General features: G+C 52.4%; 2 protein-coding genes across 3 annotated transcripts; both read left to right on the plus strand.

The window, feature by feature from the left end:
* Positions 1-326: 326 nt before the first annotated feature.
* LOC128400479 (transmembrane protein 176B-like) lies at positions 327-9,352 on the plus strand. The gene is made up of 7 exons (XM_053362689.1): positions 327-599; positions 2,101-2,381; positions 5,203-5,310; positions 6,297-6,350; positions 6,686-6,895; positions 7,036-7,146; positions 9,061-9,352. Exons 2-7 carry the CDS (start codon positions 2,142-2,144, stop codon positions 9,145-9,147), a joined length of 810 nt encoding a protein of 269 aa, XP_053218664.1. The 5' UTR covers positions 327-599; positions 2,101-2,141; the 3' UTR covers positions 9,148-9,352.
* Positions 9,353-13,054: 3,702 nt separating this feature from the next.
* LOC128400477 (ceramide-1-phosphate transfer protein-like) lies at positions 13,055-17,587 on the plus strand. Of its 2 annotated transcripts, none has more exons than XM_053362686.1 (4): positions 13,055-13,178; positions 13,503-13,594; positions 14,804-14,994; positions 16,489-17,587. In XM_053362686.1, the coding sequence occupies exons 1-4, from the start codon at positions 13,079-13,081 to the stop codon at positions 17,018-17,020; spliced, it is 915 nt and encodes a 304-aa protein (XP_053218661.1). In that variant the 5' UTR covers positions 13,055-13,078; the 3' UTR covers positions 17,021-17,587. The 2 variants fall into 2 exon arrangements, with proteins under 2 accessions (XP_053218661.1, XP_053218662.1); XM_053362687.1 differs by having other exon boundaries at positions 13,506-13,594.
* Positions 17,588-18,271: the final 684 nt, after the last annotated feature.

Raw genomic sequence — 18,271 nt, forward strand, 5'->3', positions numbered from 1 at the left:
GGTGACTGGGGACAGTGGGAGTGGCAGCCCAACGAGGTCTTGAGGGACCGTTTAGGAACCATAAGAAGCTAATCAGAGCTATGCAGCAGCTGGATCAAGCCGAACAGTCCAGCATCTTCTCCTTCTGGTGCCCCAATGGGAGAGAGCCCACAAGCAGGACCCGGGTGCAGGAGCACCGCTTTTCCCACTTGTGGCCACCAGCAGCTGGTCTCCAGAGGCCTGACTCTTGCTGTTACAAACGCCCTTCTCCATTTCAATGTCCAGAGTAGCGGCTTGTTGACATCCTCCCAGGGCCCCAAGGACGGGTCTGGCAGGGCTTGTTCTCTTGGCCAGCTGCATCGCGGGTTCAGCAGGAGGACAAACGCTTTCCTCGCACGCTCAGCTCCAGCGCTTTCAAGGCTGGAAATCCCCTCAGAGGCAATTGTTACAGGAAGAGGCTTATTTATTGGTTTTGCTGGCTGCTTCCTGCCACAGCATCTGCGCAGAAGAGGAGCACCTTGGAGCAGCGCAGCCTCAGCCGCTGGCATCGCCAACACCCAGGAGCCTCTCTGGGCCACCGCCAGCAGCCAGCCCAGCGTGTGTCCGCATTTCTGCCGAGGGTGAGTGTCCCCCGGGGTTTGGTTCTCTGAGAATCCCACCAGAACGGCGGTGGATCCAAACAGGAAATCTGGCTCATTGTACCTCAGGCATCACAATGGTGCCCACAGAATGCCATGGAGCCATAGCCTGGCTAAGGGCTAGGTGGCTCTTGGGGTTCCTTGCAAGTCCACAATTCTTGGCTTCCACAATTATAATCCTCTTGATCCTACCTATAGGGCAGAGCCACACCATACATATTGGGCTGATAAGAAGCGGTGGCTTCTTCGGGGCATTTTTTTAAAAGCTGAGGTTTTAGCTTGTGTTTGCAATTGTGAGCGCTGAGCCAGCAAGCAAATCCCTCGTGTGTGATGGAGAGCAAGACAGTTTAGGCAGTACCAGCCTGATGTATCTTGCAGGGAAGCAATCATTCGGCTGAATTCTCATAAGCTCACTTCCCAGAGGCAGTGGGCTGCAGTGGTTAAAGCTTTGGCATAGGACCCGGGTGAGACTTTGGTTCGAATTCTCACTCAGCCGTGAAGCTCACTGGGTGTAATCTTAGGCCAGTTATTGCCCATCAGCCTCACATACCTCACCACGAGTTTCAAATGTTTGTGGAAACAGTCTTAAAATAGTGTTTTGAGTTTGGGACAGAAGTAGGCTGTTTGTGAGCTCCTTCTACCCTTTGGATCCAGCAAGTGTTGAAATATAAGGCCCCTCCCTCAACTCACAAGGTAGTAAGAAGGGTTGAAGGTGGAAGTGATGTGACCTAGAGGTCAAGCAGCAAGCAACAATTGAGAGAAATGTTGGATTTCTGTTTCAATCCACAGCTGTGGCTTTGGAGGAAAAGACCTTTTTTAAAAGGGGGGGATTCTATGAGCCCCTCCATCATAGGCTCAGGTTGTTTTGTTGTTGACATCTGTCTGTCTCAAGAGACAACAGAGTGCACCTCTGGGGGTGAAGTACAACCAGTGCATTAGCAGCCCTGAAGGGACCTCCCAGGGCACAAGTCTGGGCAGTGGGTCTGGAGGTCCTGGGCTGCCCAGATGTCAAGACCCCCTTCTCAGCCTCGCCGATGGGGTCCAAAGGAAAGCAGAGCAGTGTGTTTGGCACCAGCTTGGCTGCAGGAGTTGCCAGAATGAGGCCTTCGAAGCGCTATCCAACCATCTTGGGGACTCCATCGGGATTTGTGGAGGATTTACTCCTTAGCCTTGTCTTCTCCCAGAGATATCCCTCAAGGCAGCAGAGGTTTAAGATCAGTTTTCCTTCTCCCAGATGGGACACCTAGCCAGGTGGTTAAGACCCATCTGCCCCTGCAGGTTGTATATATGTGTAAGTAAACCATATATCATAAAGACACCACAGTCTCTGCTGCGCCTCATTTCCAAAGAAACCATGAACCCTGGCTAAACACCAGAACCCAGGGAGTCTCACAGCACACGGAGATTGGAGTGGCATGAAACCATCATTACCAATAAATGTTGCAATATACAAAGTAACACATTGCTCTGCGTGTCCCTCCAGGTGCATCTTGCTGTCACCTGTACTCACCGGAAGAGGCCAAGATGTCGACTGGCTTTCTCACGCTGAACGAGCAAAAGGTCCCTGCGGAGATCTCAGACAAGAATGTCATCAACATCACCATCAACCAGGAGTCTTCTCTCTCTTACCTGTTCAAGTCTGTGGGGCAGTGCTGGGCAAGGCAGCAGGAGCCCACACAGAAGACCCAGCAGTCACCAGCCTCTGCCCCCACAACAGCCCGCCATTTCTCGCTCCATTGCAATGGGGAGCAGAAAGTTTTGGGGGTAAGTGTGTGTGTGTGTGTACTAACTGGCTACATAATCTGATGGACACTCACTAGGGAGCAGGGCCATTAAATGAAGGAGCTCACTTCCAAGGAAGCATGTGCAGGATTGGGCCACATGCCCTGAAGGCCAATCCCACAAGAACAGAATTCAGGACAAGCAATTGTGTTTGCAGAATGTAAAGGTTGGAGAAAGTTTAGAGGGTTTGCCTTAAGCGGAGTTCCCTGAAGGAGCGCCAATAGACACAGGCTTCATGGGAAGAATTAGGCCTTTATTAACACAAAGGTATGGAGGATCAGCTTCCCAAAATATCAGAGAGGCTACCTTTGATGATGCCCGTCCAACTACACAGCCAATGAAGACCTGACCAGACAACTGCAGCAGTGCTTTCCCATCGCGGTTGCACAGTTACAACATGTTGTCATTCTTAAACCCCTCAGAGACCCTTTGGCCCTTCTGACAGGCCCACCCCAACCTCCTCATTGTAATAACATCTACAAATACACAGCCATCTTCAAGTGTCTTTCCTCATTGTCTTCTGAGCAATTGCTCCTCATATTAGTCATCTCCCAATGTTTGCTTTCAGTTCTCTCTGTCGATACTTTTGTTCCCTTCTTGACCTGAGACTTAGTGCAGTCACGATGCTTGGCCGATTGCCTAGTGCTTCATCCTCCATCTCCACATCTGCTCGCATTTCATTCCTTTTCATTGCTCTAAGAACTGTAAGAGAACAAGGCTTGCGCACACTTCTGCCTCTTCTATCAGGAAAGTGCATACACAGATTTCAGACTGCAAAGCTCTAACTGTGCAAAATGGATTCAGAGATGGAATAAAATGGGGAGATTCTCATAAATGGGTTTGCAGGAGGAGGTGGGAGTGAAAAGATCTACCAATGACATCTTGAGCACTGCAGTTTCCCCCCTTTTCCTTCATCTCAGGTGTGCTGAGATAGGGATGGAGCCATGGGGGTGTGTGGTGGATTTCTTCCATCAACGCAACATTGTAATGTTTGAGACAGCTTTACTTTGTCGAACAGCAGTAGTTGGTCGCTGAGGAACTACCAAAAGTGGAGTCCCCAGGCCTATAAATTATACAGGCTCACGAAGAGCAAGAGGTGACATGACAGAAGTCTTTTCTTTCAGAACATGCAGAATATAGTTCAACTTTTTTGAGTCCACACCTCCCTTGACCAAGTACATTCTTTCTCGGCACCTCTGTGGGGCTCAGGGGTTGTGTCCCCCCCCCTTGCCTGCAGCCTCTCACCCTTTTTGAACACCCTGCCTTGTGGAGCGTTTCCTCAGCCTCCTCTCAGGTCTCCTTGGGACTCCTTCTGGCAGCCTCTGCTGCAGCAAACAGCTGTGCAAGCTTTTGGGAGGCAGAGACATCAGAGGAAGGGAAGGAGGCCAGAGGCCAGTGTTGCACGGCATCTCGGACCATCCTTCAAGGCACCCCAGGGTGCCATGGCACACTGATTGAAAACCACTGAGTTAAACTATGGAACAAACACACACACACGGAAAACCAAACTAAAGACTGGCAAACGCTCCTGGGGGGCATGGCAGACCCCCAGTACCTCCCAGCGTCTCCCAGTGGGCACGTCTCTGGAATGGCATGTCCCTTCACTCCAGAGTGCCCCTCTGCAACACTTTGAAAAGTGCACACCAGTCTTCTGGCATCACGCAGCAAGAAGATAGAGACATCCGTAGATCTAAACTACATTTTATTCACAATATATACAGAGAATCCATAATCACGTCTGTGCCCTCCAAACTCTGGCAGAAAACAGAAAGCATACAGCAAAAGCAAAAGTATAGTCTAATAACACTCTCAGACTGAAGAGATAAAACAGTCTTCCGTTCCCACACTCTTCTCAGACATCTCATGTGATTTATACTAATCACACTAGCCAACAAGGATTAAAAAGACATCAAAATGTCATTAAAAACTTCCCTAAACAGGGCTGCCATCAAATGTCTTCTAAATGTCAGATAGTTGTTTATCTCTTTGACATCTGGTGGGCGGGTGTTCCACAGGGCGGGCGCCACTACCAAGAAGGCCCTCTGCCTGCTTCCCTGTAACTTGGCTTCTCGCAATGAGGGAACCACCAGAAGGCCCTCAGAGCTGGACCTCAGCATCCGGCAGAACGATGGGGGTGGAGACACTCCTTCAGGGATACTGGACCGAGACCATTTAGGGCTTTAAAGGTCAACGGCAACACTTTGAATTGTGCTCGGAAACGTACTGGGAGCCAATGCAGATCTCTCTGGACTGGTGTTATGTGGTCTCGGCGGCTGCTCCCAGTCACCAGTCTAGCTGCCGCATTCTGGATTAATTGCAGTTTCCAGGTCACCTTCAAAGGTAGCCCCACATGGAGCGCATGGCAGTAGTCCAAGTCGACAGAGCCACTTACTGTCTCTTGTATGTGTCACTGAGAGATGACACGATGGCCATCTCCGGATATCTCAAGGGCTGTCACATGGAAGATGGAAGAAGCTTGCTTTCTGCTGCTCGGGGGGGCGGGGGCGGGGGAGGACTCAACCCAACGGCTTCAGCTTGCAAAAAAGGAGATTCTGACTAAACATCAGGAAGTCCTTTCTGACAGTAAGAGCTGGAGGATGTGAGCTCTCTTTCATTGGAGGTTTCTAAGCAGAGGTTAGGTGGCCATTTGTCATGGATGCTTGAGTTGAGATTCCAGCATTGCGGGGGGTGGACTAGATGACCCCTGGGGATCCCTTCCAACTCTGCAATGCCACAGTTCTATGAAACATGCATCTTGCTTCCTTTGTGAGGAAACCTTAACCTTGGCGGATTTGCCTTTCAGGGGGCCCAGATCCTGCTGGGAATTGTGGTCATCAGCCTTGGGCTGGTGAATGACTATGGACATTTATTCTACATACGGTCAGGAGCGCCTTACTGGATGGGAGGTCTGGTGAGTCCTGGGCAGCTGCCATGCTTGGAAGTGAATTTCAGTTTATGAAGCACTTCATACACGTTCAGGGGTACTTTGCACACTTTAGGGATTGTTCAGGCCAGGATTCTTCTTCCTGCGCTGCAGCTGGGGCAACAAGGCTCCCTGAGGATTGTGGCTGATGAGAACCAACACCTTGCCATGAGCAAGCAGGGCACAAGTCAGCTATACAGGCAACAAACAGGCAGGTCCCTGCCCCAAGGAGATTACAGTCTAAAACATCCAATAGTGAAAACAGCAGTAAGGCGGGGGGGGGGGCGGGGAGAAATCGACAGGAAGGAGGGAGAGAGAAATGACCCATCTGCGCAAATGCAGTTATGCCTCCCATGATGCCACAAGGTCACCATCTACTGTGAAGGTCAGAAGAGCAAGGGCCATTATGATATGGCAGGTGGTGGGTGGACAGGAGCAGAAAGAAAACCTGGATTCTTGACCACTGGGCATGCTGGCTGCTGGGAGTTAGGAGTCCAGTGGCACCTGCAGCAGCCCCAGACATCTCCCAGTCCTCCACTAGGCAGACAGCTGGTCCTCCATGTGATCTTTGTTTCCTATCCCAGACCTACTTCCAGGTTTACAGAGATCCCAAGAGACCGCTGGCTGGTTTCTGGTAGCAAGAGCTGTTTGACAGTGTTTGACAGGACTCCCTTGGGAGATGGTGGACTCTCCTTCCTTGGAGCTTCTTAAGCAGATGTGGGGTGGCTGTCCTTCAAGGATGCTTTAGCTGAGATTCCTGCATTGCAGAGGGGGTTGGACTGGATGACCTTTGGGGTCCCTTTCAACTCTACAGTTCTGTGATTCAGTGCGCTGGCCACTGAAGCAGCCGAGGAAGATCCACTCAGGAGTGGGGCAGGCCACTTCTGGTGGTTCCAGGAGCAGCAGGAGTTGTGCATCTCCCTGCCCTCTGCCCCACACAGCCTTCATTCACTCCGGCCTTTTCTCCTTCACAGGTTATGCTCTCTGGCGCCTTGTCCATCATGGGCGAAAGACGTGCTGGCTTCTGGGTAAGTGTGGCAGGTTCCAGGAAAAACCTGTGTTGCCTGCTTTTGGTCTCAAAGATCCCTGGGTCAGGTATTCTTTAGCTGCGTGATTCCTGCATTTCAGGGGGTTGGACTAGATGACCCTTGGAACCCCTTCCAACTCTACAGTTCTGTGATGTTTCAGCTTACGTCTAAGGGAAAAAGGGAAGTGACTGGTAGACCTATGCTGAGAAATGGGGGCTCAGCCTCTCCCCCACTCCAGTCCCCCAAAAGCTGAAAGCCTGAGCAGCTCTGCCCCAGCCCTACCCAAGGTTGTCTGCTGGACTCCAGGCAGCTCACCTGACATTTTCTGGAACCAGGTCCATGTGGCCACCATCTTCCATTTGGCCAGTGTTGTGGCCGGAATTGTGGCTCTGACGAAAGGCATTGCTTGGATCCCAAACCTTGACCAGACCTTCTCCTGGAGAAAGGGTGTGTGCCAGACCAGATGGGGACCTTCTCCAATCCTGCCCAGCCCAGGCTATGACTGGAGACAGAGAGACTGCGAGCGAATCTTATGGGATCTCATGGTGAGCAGAGTCCCATCGTGGATCAGGCACTTGCCCTGTGACAAGACTGGGGGCCCCCAAACCTGCTGCGCCCCCCCCCCCGCAGTCTGGAACAACGGCCTGAATGTGGTATTTTCCTCTGTTTCTCCCTTCCTCCCCAGGGCGTCGCCTTTGCTGTGAAGGTCTTGCTGCTTATTTTCTCCGTTGCTGCCCTGGCGATTGCTCTCTTCTGCCTTGCATACAGCCTCCGCATCCTCTGCTGCGCCCGGAAGGTAGCTGGAAGGGCCTGGGGGGCTGGAGGGTGTGTCCCCCCCCCCCCGAGGGAGTCCATTCCACTGTTGAACAGCTCTTAATGTTGTGGGAATGTTCAAGGATGCAGGAGAGGATATGTTGTCTGATTATAGCCTTTCCAACTATCTCATAAAAAGACAGTCCCTTTGTCCTCCAGCCAAGAAAGCATCTTTGGCTAAGCAGATGTTGCTTCTTAGATGCATGTAGTCAAAGAGAGAGAGATGGCTGCCCTGCCCTGGGCTTTTGTCATTACCTGCACAGGTGAGGCCACGCCCACCTCTAGTCACATGCAGAGGAAGTCTGTCCCAGCCCAGAAGGAAACTGGAAGTTTACCTGCTGGCTGGACAAACATTCCTCCCCATGTGCAAACATGTTCACTCTAGGAATGTTGTACTTGACTGCTCTTGTGTTTCACATCCCACAACTGTCACAAAGTTCTTCCTGATGTTTAGCTGGAATCTCCTTTCTTGTTACTTGAATCGACTGACTGAGGTCCAAACCTCTGGGAGCAGCCGAAAACAGTCTTGCTCCATCTTCCATCGAAGAGCCCTTTAGATATCTGAAGAAGACTCTCATGTCTCCTCCTTTGAGCAAAGGAAGTCCCAAACCCCGAGTTCTGAATCCATCTCTCTCCCTACTCCATAACAAGGGCAAAAATGGGTGCTAGCAAAGACCGGACTTGGTGCAGGAAAGGGGGCGAAATAGGAATAGAGACTGGGAGATGCCAGTAGCATAGCTACCTTTTAAAAAGAAGCAGAACAGTTTGCACTCTCAGAAACCTAAATGAAATACAGTGGTACCTCGGGTTAAGTACTTAATTCGTTCTGGAGGTCCATTATTAACCTGAAACTGTTCTTAACCTGAAGCACCACTTTAGCTAATGGGGCCTCCCCCCGCCACACGATTTCTGTTCTCATCCTGAAGCAAAGTTCTTAACCCGAGGTAATATTTATGGGTTAGCGGAGTCTGTAACCTGAAGCGTCTGTAACCTGAAGCGTCTGTAACCCGAGGTACCACTGTAGTCTTTAAAAGGCATCTCACACTTCCTTCCAGAATTCAGCATCACCTGTGATGTTCAGTAGAGCTAGGGAATAACCTTGCCTATTCTTGTTTTATAACCTTGGGGAATTGGGGGGGGGGGTGAGAAGAGAGCTGAAATGGGCAAAGCAGCAGCAGGCCAAGCGCAGGCCAAGTGCAGTCTCGGATTGCTTTGAGAAAGCCCTGGAGAGGAAGAAACGTGGGGCTGTGGGGAGCTGGGAGCTTTCATTCTCTGCAACTGATTCTTGGGGCAAGACCCACCAGGGTCGAACTGCTGCGCCCATTAGGCATGGCGCTCAGCCAAGTCTCTGAAGATCCTGCTTTTGCTAATGAAGAGTGAGCTCCAACTTTGACGGCTTGGTAGAAAGAGCCGTCGCATGAGAGATGGGGCAGGCTTGTTTTCTGCCCAACGGATTCAAATGGCAAAGAAGGAGATTCTGACAAAGCATCGGGAAGAACTTTCTGACGGGAAGAGCTGCTCAACACTTGAATGGATTCCTTCAGACCAGATGTCCCCTGGTGGTCCCTTCTGGGATTCTCTGGCATGGGCCTAGGCCCACCTGCAGAGGGGGCAGAGCTTTGATACCTGGGATGTGACTCAGGGGCAAAGAAGCCTCTGGGGCTTTGGGCTCCTGGCACCTTCCAACGCCCCAGGAAAACGAAAGGAGAAGGGGGGGACAAACCTCTTAGGGAGGGGGCAGCCTTCCTGCTTGTGGTGCCTCACCTGTTGCTGTGGAATGGAGGAGGGAGCTGGATTTGGAGAGTTGGGAGTTTCATTCTCTCAGCCACAGGACTTTTCTCTCCTTCCCCCAAACTGCCCCCTCACACTTCTTCCTCCTCTCCCCCTTGCTTTGCAGGCAAGCAGTGCAGACTCTGGTGCGGTCGGGGACCTGGATGTGGCCCCTCTTGATCAGGATGAGGCCATTATTGAGAACATAGCCTGAGTGGGGTGGTGCTGGCCCTTCAGGGCGAAGGAGCTGTGCTGCAGCCTTCAAGGGGAATGTCACACTATGCTTGCCTTCTGCTTCACCCGACTTAGCCCAGCAGATTGTGACCCAGTGCTCGCCAAGACCTTTCTCCTGGGGAGTGGGGGGGGGGCAGTTAAAAGCTCCTCCAGCATCTCAACCTATTAAAGCAGCTATGTTGTAATTCTGTTTGAGGGTGGTTGGTTTTCTCCATCGACATCCTGTTGGAATGTTCAGGGTGGCAGGAGAGGAAATATTGTTTATTAATAGGCTTCCTAACTTCCGATAGGGACGCGGGTGGCGCTGTGGGTAAAAGCCTCAGCGCCTAGGACTTGCCGATTGCATGGTCGGCAGTTCAAATCCCCGTGGCAGGGTGCGCTCCCGTCATTCGTCGTTCGGTCCCAGCGCCTGCCAACCTAGCAGTTCGAAAGCATCCCTGGGTGCAAGTAGATAAATAGGGACCGCTTACCAGCGGGAAGGTAAACGGCGTTCCGTGTGCTGCGCTGGCTCGCCAGATGCAGCTTGTCACGCTGGCCATGTGACCCGGAAGTGTCTGCAGGCAGCGCTGGCCCCCGGCCTCTTAAGTGAGATGAGCGCACAACCCTAGAGTCTGGCAAGACTGGCCCGTATGGGCAGGGGTACCTTTACCTTTACCTTTTTTTAACTTCCGCTAGCAAACTCGTAGCAGAGTTTTACATTCCCCTTTTAAATGCACAGCGGATAGCTGGTTGCAGGCTTGTTTAAGCCTCTCACTATTAGGTTCCTGGTAAGTTCCCTTATATTCCTCTTAAAAGAATAAACACACCGCGAACTTGTAATGGGGCAGGCTTGTTTTCTGCCCAACACCGCGAACTATATAAAAGTACTTTACTCATTCAGTTCACAGTTGGATCCCTGAAGGCAGACTCAGTTACAAAGTATATACATGTGGATCTATCCCATATGGAGATAGTCCCAGTTTCCTATGTTGGCTGGAAGCCAACAGAGCATTTCTAGCTAAAAGCTGCTGCTCCAATGATGGAGGAAGTCAAAAAGAGGGGGGGCTGCGTGCCCTGTCCCTTTTGTTACCTGGACAGGTAAGGTCACACCCACCTCTAGTCACATGCAAAAGGAAGTATGTCCCAGCCAGGAGGAAACAGGAAGTTTCCTGAACCAGTGGCTGAACCAAATGTCCCCTTGCATGCCCACTCTAGGAAAACAAGGAATGTTGTACTTGACTGCTATTTATGTAGCACATCCCACACTTCCTGGGGACATGGAAAACCTGGGTCCTCATGGTCATGGTGAGGAAGAGGCTTGGCCACCTTTCCCAATTGCTAACAGGATAAGGAAGCACAATTTCAGTGCAGTGGGGAGGGGAGAGGCTGCCCCCCACAGCACCCTCCCTACATGCCACAGTCTCCAACCCAACCAGGAAAGGCACAGACCATGTGGCCTCATAAACAACAGAGTAAAAAGAAAAGCGTGGAAATCCTCAAGAAGGCATGGTCTCCTATACTGAGTGTCACCCGGTGAAATAAAAGGACTTATAGGCCAGCCAAATCAAGGGAAAGCACCTGGACCAGATGTGATAGGTTCCAAAGAACTGAAATTAAACCCTCTTTGGTGGACCCTTTTGCTGGCTAATCAGCAAAGGGTTGGATAAGACTGGATCCATGCCAGACACATGGACAACCAGGGCAACCATAGTCCCAATATATAATAGTAGTAGTAGTAGTAGTAGTAGTAGTAGTAGTAGTAGTAATAATAATAATAATAATTTATTTCTTCCCCAGCCACTCTGGGCCGCTTCCAGCAAAATATTAAAATACAGTGTTCTGTTAAACATTAAAAGCTTCTCTAAACAGGGCTGCCTTCAGATATCTTCTAAAAGTCTGGTAGTTGTTCTTCTTTTGTCATTTGGTAGGCGGGCATTCCACAGGGCGGGCGCCACTACCGAGAAGCCCTCTGCCTGGTTCCCTGTAACTTGGCTTCTCGCAATGAGGGAACCACCAGAAGGCCCTCGGCGCTGGACCTCAGTGTCCATATAGAACGATGGGGGTGGAGACGCTCCTTCAGGTATACTGGGCCGAGGCTGTTTAGGGTTTTAAAGGTCAGCACCAACACTTTGAATTGTGCTCAGAAACGTACTGGGAGCCAATGCAGATCTTTCAAAACCGGTGTTATGTGGTCCATAGCTGTCAACTTTTCCCTTTTCTTGCAAGGAATCCTATTTGGAATAAGGGAATTTCCCTTAAAAAAAGGGAAACATTGACAGCTATGATGTGGTCTCGGCAGCCGCTCCCAGTCCCCAGTCTAGCTGCCGCATTCTGGATGTAGTTTCCGGGTCACCTTCAAAGGTAGCCTCACATAAAGCGCATTGCAGTAGTCCAAGTGAGAGATAACCAGAGCATGCACCGCTCTGGTGAGACAGTCAGTGGGCAGGGAGGGTCTCAGCCTGCGTACCAGATGGAGCTGATAAACAGCTGCCCTGGATACAGAATTGACCTGCGCCTCCATGGAGAGCTGCGAATCCAAAATGACTCCTGCACACCTGGTCCTTCAGGGGCACAGTTGTCCCATTCAGGGAGACCATGTACTCGGACCTGGACCTGTTTGCTTTCCGCTGGAGCAAAGGTCTCCCAGCACGTCAATCATTAACCCCAACCCCACAGGCTGCCTGTTTGCAAGGTAAACCCCAAAGGGAACGAGGCGCACCTCTGTTTTGCTCCTCCAGGTTGGGGGTGAAGGGAGGGAAGCACACGGCAAATTGATTTCATGTCGCTTCATTTCCAATATTTATATGCCACCTCATGGCAAAGATTGTGTGGGTGGCTAACAAGTAAAAGTCAAATACACGCGACGGAAAACAGAAAGCGAGAGCACGGAATGAAGCCAGCCGCTGGGAGTGACGTCAGGGAATGACACAAAACTTGCATCTTCTTCCACTAACCCTGAAAAATGCAGAAGCTGGTGGCTATTGCTCAGTGTGGAAGGAAAAGCACTCCGGACATGCTCAGGAGCAACAACAACAAGAATATTAATGATAATATTAATAATACTTTATTATTTGTACTCTGCCCATTGACTGGGTTGCCCCAACTATTCTAAGCGGCTTCCAGCATATATAAAAACATAGCAAAATATGAAACCTTCCCAATTATTGCTGCCTGTGTCCTTTTTTCCGGTGGTGGCGGCGCGTGTGCAAAGACTTCCTTTTGTAACGTATATAAAACAGAGAGAACAGAGAAAGCAACAGATCTAAAGGCGAGAAACGAAAACTTTGAAGCAAGTCCCGTAGGATGAGCTCGCCTGCACGTGGGCGATAAGACCAACAAAGGATATCAGCGGGATCTGATGACCGGCTCTCGTTCAAGGTTCGCCAGGCTGGCCCTGAAAACGATGCTTCTTCCGCTGTATTCAGGAACGCCGGATCGTACCCAAAGTGCCTGAAGTTCTCGTCCCTTTCGCCCAACTCTCCAATGCTGCTCGGGTCTTTCCCTCCTGGCAATAGCTGTCAACGTTTCCCCTTTTTTAATGGAAATTCCCTTATTCCGAATAGGATTCCTCGCAATAAAAGGGAAAAGTTGACAGCTATGCCTCCTGGCTCCATTCCGGGGGCGGCTGCCACGTGTCTCCCGAGAGGGATCCGCGCCACATCCTGAGCTTGGCAGGTCCAGTCCCATCCCGGCGGAGATGTCAAAGCGCCCTTGCCAAAGTCAGCCCCAAGGCAGGGTGCTGCCGGCTGTCCCTGCGTGAGAGCCTGTCCCTGGAGACGGGGGCTGGGCAGAGGTCGCCGCCCCCTCCCCACCCGCTGCCTCCACCCTCCTCTCGTCCCCGACTGATAAGGAAGTCTTATCTCCCCACCTGAGCAGACAGCCCCGGTCAGGGTGCAAAGGGAGGCCGGGGAAGGAGCGCCAGGGTGCCTGGCATGGGGGCCGCGGGGTGGACTCGCACCCGTCTCTGCCGCCTGGCCTGCCCCGTGGGGGTCGTCTTCCTCCTCCTCCTCTGCTTCTCCAGCCTCCGCCTCCGTAAGTCGAGGGTCGGGGGGGGGGCGTGCTGTGGCCTTTCGCTTCTCCTGGAATCTCCTTTCCCAACTCTCAGATTCGTTCTGCAGCCATTTAAATTGTTATTAAGACAAAAGCTTTCCTGCTAAAACTGGGGCTCTTCCTGGCTGCCAGGGGTGAGGGAGGTCAATATTGCAAACAGGCCCCAACAGGGGTCTCATTTCCGACCTGCCGCCGCCCACCTGCAATTGCTTTGTTCTGGCTTTGAGTCTTCACCTAATAAATCCGTGTGTTTTCTCTCTCTCCCTGCCCTTGTGGGTCTCGCATTGCCTGCTCTCGGTGCCGCAGCAGAGCTGCCGAACTCCACCTGCGTTTGGGGGGTCCGTCCGTGCCGCTGGTTTGGGGGGACGCCGCCCAGCAAGGAGGATGCAGAGAGGAAGGTGAGAACCCGGGACGCCCCCAACTCAGCTGCCCCCAGTTTGGGAATGGAGTTCAGTGGGAATGTTTTAAAATGCAAAAACGCTGAGAGTTTTGCAGTGCTTGGATTTCCACTAGGTGTGCGATGTAATCCACTGGAGCAGTCAAGTACAACATTACCTGTATTGCTAGAGTGGACATGCAGGGGATGTTGGTTCAGCCAGTTGAACTTCCTGCTACTCCTGGCTGGAGCACCCTTCCTTTGCATGTGACTAGTGGGTGGGTGCTCTGGTCCAGGGGGTCATGAAGAGTCGGACATGACTAAACAACAGCCAAGTAGGTGGGCGAGACCTTTCCAGACCTGGTAAAAGGTCAACTCACCGAGCCACCTCCCTTCTTTTCCATCCTGCCTGCTTTCTGGCTCACCTGGACTGCACTGCTGGCTCCTGGCCAGCAGTCCCTGGGTTATGTCCCATAGGGGGTAAACCTATTTGTACATGTTTGTAACTTTAACCCTAAGGCCTGCCTTCAGGGATCACACTGTGCTCTGCCTGATTGTGAGCAAAACTACTTTTTGTTACTTATGCGTAGGATGTGGTGTCTTTATTCTTTTAGGAGGGATTCAGGGGGTCTTATCAGGAATAATAGAACATGTCTCTATCTGGGCAAGCCAGATTGAATTGCTTGTTGTCTTAAGAGATTCTATCGAGTCTGCAACCAGCTTCCTGCTGTGTGATAGGGGAATGCGCTCTGCTAAGTGAAGAAACTTGCTAAGCGAGTTCAGAAGGATAATATTAATCCATATATCCTCTCCTGTTACCCTCAACATTCCCACACCAGGATCCCAGCTGGAGAGAATCCTAGAACTGTAGATGGCAGAGTTGTAATGCAGGGATCTTAACGGAAGCAATTAAACCTCCCTGCCTGATATCGGAGGTTTTTAAGCAAGCACTGGGTGGCCACCTGTAAGCGATTCTTTAGCTGCAATCCCTGCATTGCATGGGGTTGGACTAGATGGCCCCTGTGGGTCCCTTTCTAGATTCTAAGTTGCCAGAGGCTAAATTATGCAGCTGTGTCCCCCCCCAAAAAAGTGAACACTTCTTTGTTACATTTGGAGTGATGATTTGGGGGTGGGGTGGGGGAGCACGAGGGTCGGAGGGTTGCTTTTTCTGCCCCTAAGGCACCACAGCTCCACCCACCCCAGTGACTCTGCCCTTCTGCTCTGCTCACAGCCCCCTCCTTCCGCCTCGCCCCCTTCTGCCACCACCGGGGCCGCCCTCCTTCTGCACACCCCATCGGAGCCCCAGGACCTGGGTGAGGGCTTCCGAATCGTGCGTCTGCAGAGGGCCTTCGCTGCCAGCCTCATGCCCAGCGGGCAAATCCTCATCCGGGAATACCTCAGCGGCTGGGAAGAGCTGATCAAGTGAGTAAGAGCTGCGTTCCCCCCCCCAAAAAAAAGCCAAGGGGGGCTCTGTAGAAGCAGGAGCCACATTTCCCAGGTGAGAGATTCTGGCCCAGATACTAAGTTCCTGGGACAGGCTTGGCAAAGGCAGCGAGGAAGTTTCCAGGTCCCACAGGAAACAGAAACCGATGAAGCAGCAGCGCAGAATCCTGGAACTGGAAGGGAGTCAGAAATCGAGGAATCCAGATAGACTGGGCCTGGGCCTGGAGGTTCCATAAGAGGATCAGAAGAGCCTGGCTGCTGGATGAGGCCAAAAGAGGCCTGTCTAGCCCAGCATCCTCTTCTCATAGGGGCAGCCAGGTGTTCCAAATGGGAAACCCACAAGCAGGACTTGAACAAAAGAGCAGCCCTCTCCCCTCCTGTGGTTTCCCTCAAATAATATTCAGAAGCATTGCTGCCTCCAACTGCACAGGGCAGAGCGCAGTCATTGCAGCTAGGAGCCACCTGTTTGTTCCGTGCCTAGAAAGTATGGGTTGAAGTAGTTTCCCCCTTGCCCCGCTCCTTCCCAGGGAAAAACTGCTCTTTAGTGCTAAATCAGAACAAACAGCAATCCACAGGGGAAAAAATTGCTGTTTGCACCTATTGAGTTTTCCCTCTCTCAGTGTGCGGAGCCCTCAGTAATAAACAGAGCATTTTCCCAGGAAAAGCAGCCAGACAAACACACAAGCCAACCCCTATTGGACCCCTGACTAGAAATCATGGGGGAAAGGGAAGCGTGAGTGAGCATTTACTTGCTTTTTCTCTCTAAACTATAAAGTCCCAAGCTTCATAGAGGAGTCGCTCCAACCCCTTGAGCATTTCACTTGCTCTTTTCCCAACCTTTTCCAAAACTGCAATATAACTTTTGAGATGAGTCGACCAGAACTAGACACAGTTACAGTACTCCAAATGTGGTCGCACCACAGATTTGTACAATGGCATTATGACATTGGCTGTTTTATTCTCAGTCCCTTTCCTGTTTTCTTTTTTTGCCAATTTTTAAAAATTAGTTTTCATTTTTAACCCCTGAGTGGTTAAAACCCAGTTCCTTTCCTAAGGCCTCCTGGCACCCTAGACAGGTATGAAGGCGTTATGGGATTGGCAGGCAGGCGAACCCTCCACAAATCTGAAGCGGAGTCCCTGAGGGGGTTGGGTGGCGCCTCGTCCGCCTCTTTCTTGCAACTCCTGCAGCCCAGCTGGTGCCCAACATCTTACTCTGTTTTCCTTTGGACCACTTGAGCGAGGCGGAGGAGAGGGAGATCTTGTCCTCTGGAGCTCCCAGGAGGTCACTTTGGTGCTGCAAATGCAGCAAGAACAACGCGAGAGGCAGCAGCATCTCCACAGCAGGCGCTGCGAGCTCCCCCCCCCACACAAAGGCTCAGCCCTCCGCTGTCTCCCGAGACAAGCGGGTGGGAGCCCACAATTTCCGCCGCTTCTTTCTTGTTAAACTCCGGCCTGCTCTCTCCTTCCTCGCAGGTTCATGGACTCGCTGGGCGCCGCCTTCGGCCTGATCTCCGGCGAGACGCGCACCAAGATCGCCATCCTGCAGGAGAACCAGCGCGGCCCCCACGGACCCCACTACCGCACCCTCCAGTCCATGGTGCGCTTCGAGCTGGCCCGGGGGCTGGTGGGCTTCCAGTCCCTGCCGGCCGGCCGGCCCCCATCCGGCTGCCGGACCTTCCTGCGCCTCCACCGGGCATTGAAGTGGCTGGAGCTCTTTCTGCGCAAGCTGGGGACCAGCCCGGAGGACGCGGACCCTTCCCGCATGTGCGCCGATGCCTACCAGGAAGCCCTGGCACCCTACCACAGCTGGTGGGTGCGCCAGGCGGCCGCCCTGGCTTTCCTGGCCATGCCCTCCCGCCGCGAACTCTACCACATCCTGAGCGCCGGAGGGGGCGAGGAGGGCAAGGGCCCCCGCAGGCTCCTGGACACGGTCCGCAGCATCGCCCACGTGTACAACGCCACCCAGGAGCTGTATGCCGCGCACGGGATGCTGGCGCTGCCCTGAGGCCTCGGCTGACGGCGCCGCCAGAGGAGGGGCCCCGAGGGGGGGGCAGCAGCGGGTCCCTTCCCTGGCAGCGCCTCTGCACCCAGTCCCAGGGGGACCAAGGCTGGTAGCGCCAGGCGAGGCGACGCTGCATTGCCAGGCTGACCCCCGGGGATACCTTCCGGCTCCAGGGTTCCTTGGGAGGTTTCGAGCAGAGCTTGGGGGGCCACCTGCCAGAAATGCTTCAGCTGCGATGCCTGCATTGTAGGGGGTCGGATTAGATGGCTCCTGGGGGTCCCTCCCGACTCTGCAGTGCCAGGATTATTCGGTGGACACCTGGGGGAGGGGGTTTGGCGGGAAGTGTAGCCCTTGCTCAGTCCCCCAATGCAGCTGTTGACCAGGGAGCAGAATGAAGCCAAAATGTTTTTGTGAAGGGGACGATCTTAGAGGGGGAATTAGGTGCTCGTGGCTCGCTCTGCTGGCTGCTCGGAGCTCTGCACCTGCAAGCTCCGCTTCCGCCGCCTAGAAGCCCAGGTTTTAGGGGCAAATACGGAAGACTGATAAAAAATAAAAGTATTCCTCACCTGTGGGCTCCATCGTTGCTGAATTTAAAGGTGCAAAAAAGGTAAAGGACCCCTGACAGTTAAGTCCAGTCGCAAAGACTCTGGGGTTGCAGCGCTCATCTCACTTTACTGGCCGAGGGAGCTGGCCTTTGTCCGCAGTTAGTTTTTCCAGATCATGTGGCCAACATGACTGAGCCACTTCTGGTGAAACCAGAGCAGTGCACGGAAACGCCGTTTACCTTCCCGCCAGAGCGGTACCTATTTATCTACTTGCAGTTTGGCGTGCTTCGAACTGCTTGGTTGCCAGGAGCTGGGACTGAGCAACGGGAGCTCACTCCGTCACGGGGATTCAAACTACCAGCCTTCTGATCAGCAAGCCCTGGGCTCAGTGGTTTAGACCACAGCACCACCTGCGTCCCTTCATAAAGGTGCTAAATAGGCTTAAATGAGACACACACACACACACACACACACACACACACACACGGTGAGACTGGTGCCACTGCGTGACTCTGCTTTGATATTTGCATAAGAAATAAAATCATGCTATATATATTGCTAGATAGATATATGTCATTCAAGCTCTGCCCTTTATATATATTTAATTTATGGGATATCTTTTCAAAAATTTCCCAAACCCTTGGATATCATAGAGTCGGATTCGACCCCCCCCAGGGTCATCTAGTCCACCCCCTGCAATGCAGGAATC

Source organism: Podarcis raffonei, chromosome 13 (genome assembly GCF_027172205.1).
Source record: "Podarcis raffonei isolate rPodRaf1 chromosome 13, rPodRaf1.pri, whole genome shotgun sequence".
Classification (NCBI taxonomy): Eukaryota; Metazoa; Chordata; class Lepidosauria; order Squamata; family Lacertidae; genus Podarcis; species Podarcis raffonei.